Below are 1,587 nucleotides of genomic sequence, written 5' to 3' on the forward strand. Positions count from 1 at the left end.
ATGTCCAACACACCCACTACCACGTGGTGTCAACTCAGGCCACGATCGTAGGCCATGACCTACGCTACATCCACGATCTTAGGCCATGACCTACACGACATCCACGACTTAGGGTGGTGATGCAAGCCACGATCTTAGTTCAAGATATAAATAGAACTTAGATCAGATAGAAGAAGGTTAAGCTCTCTAGAGATAAAAGACCATATAGCAAATAGCAAGTTTGTATTTGTAAGCTGTAGAAAACAGATCAAGCAATACAACTCTGCCCCCTTTTCTTCCCGTGGACGTAGATTTACCTCAGTAAATCGAACCACGTAATTTCTTTGTGTCATAATCTTCATTCTCTACCAGCATTTATTAACGTCAGAAATTCGCGGATCCATCACCACCTAACATTAATTTGAATTTAAAAAAATAAAGTTGCTTTTTTTGCATTTAAGAATTCAAAAATAAAACAGTATAAAAGGGGATGCTAAGAACCCTAATTCATCTTCTTCATCACTTTGTTTGAACGGCAGAGTTCTACCAGAAATGGAGCGTGAATTCTTCACAAATCTACCATCAGATATGACAATCAACATCCTATCGCGGCTCTCTATACGAGGCATTGCAATCAGCAAATGTGTTTGCAAACCATGGCTCAATCTGATCGAGTCCAACGATATCGTCAAATCCAAAATCAAAACCGCATCTGCTCTAGTTCATTTCACGCCCTCAGCTCGATGCACGATTTTCGAAATTGAAGACGAAGACGAAGCTGATTTGGAGATCCCTCACCCAAACAGATCACCAATAGAAGGTACCACTGCTAATGACTTGCTTCTTCTCTTCCCATCAGCAACAAAAGGTATTCCTCTTTACATATGCAATCCGATGACTCGTGAATATACTGAGCCCTCTTACCCTCTTTACATCCTGGAGCGTGTGTTAAAATTTGGATTCGGTGTGAGCAAAATAAGTGGGGAATATAAGGTGGTCTGCATCAATGCGGACAATGGTTTCAACACTCATTATGTATACACCCTCGGAACAGGAAAATGGAGGCACATTGAAGCCGGAGCTGCATCTGATTACAAATTTTGGGCTCAACCTATTTTATGTAATCACAGCCTCAATTGGACGGTAATAGATTTGTGGTATAACAATTCTATTTGTGGTTTTGACGTTGAAACAGAACGTTTTAGCATCTTCTCTTTTCCTACTAATGGATATGGATATGGGGATTTGTGCGTTTTGAGAGACTGCTTGTGTTATTGTTACACCTTTGATGATGATTTTATCATATGGTTGATGAAGGAATACCAAGTTGAGGAATCTTGGACTATAGAGTACAAGTTGGGTCCAATTATTTGTGATTTTGATTGGAATTCTATGCTTGTTGAACCATTCAAACTTTTCAAAGATGGTGACATTTTGATGTTATTGGACAAAGGTCGTCTCATCTACTATTCCAACAAGAAAGGAACTTTTGAATTTGTGGATATGTTTAAGGATTTAGATGCGACGGATTTAGTCAGTCCCCTGATTTTCAATCCTAGCCTTTTCTCACTCAAAAATTTTGGATTTAAGAATGTGATATCGTTTTAG

At 39.1% G+C, this 1,587-nt stretch overlaps 1 protein-coding gene across 1 annotated transcript; it reads left to right on the forward strand.

Annotated features, from left to right (window-relative positions):
• The first annotated feature begins 531 nt into the window (after positions 1–531).
• On the forward strand, positions 532–1,587 carry LOC121780108 (F-box protein CPR1-like). The gene has a single exon (XM_042177629.1). It carries the CDS (start codon positions 532–534, stop codon positions 1,585–1,587), a length of 1,056 nt encoding a protein of 351 aa, XP_042033563.1.

Source organism: Salvia splendens, chromosome 19, assembly GCF_004379255.2.
Source record: "Salvia splendens isolate huo1 chromosome 19, SspV2, whole genome shotgun sequence".
Taxonomy (NCBI): domain Eukaryota; kingdom Viridiplantae; phylum Streptophyta; class Magnoliopsida; order Lamiales; family Lamiaceae; genus Salvia; species Salvia splendens.

What these genes read in the sequence shown, in the direction of transcription:
- LOC121780108 (XM_042177629.1), top strand. Translation starts at nt 532, where the DNA reads ATGGAGCGTGAATTCTTCACAAATCTACCATCAGATATGACAATCAAC.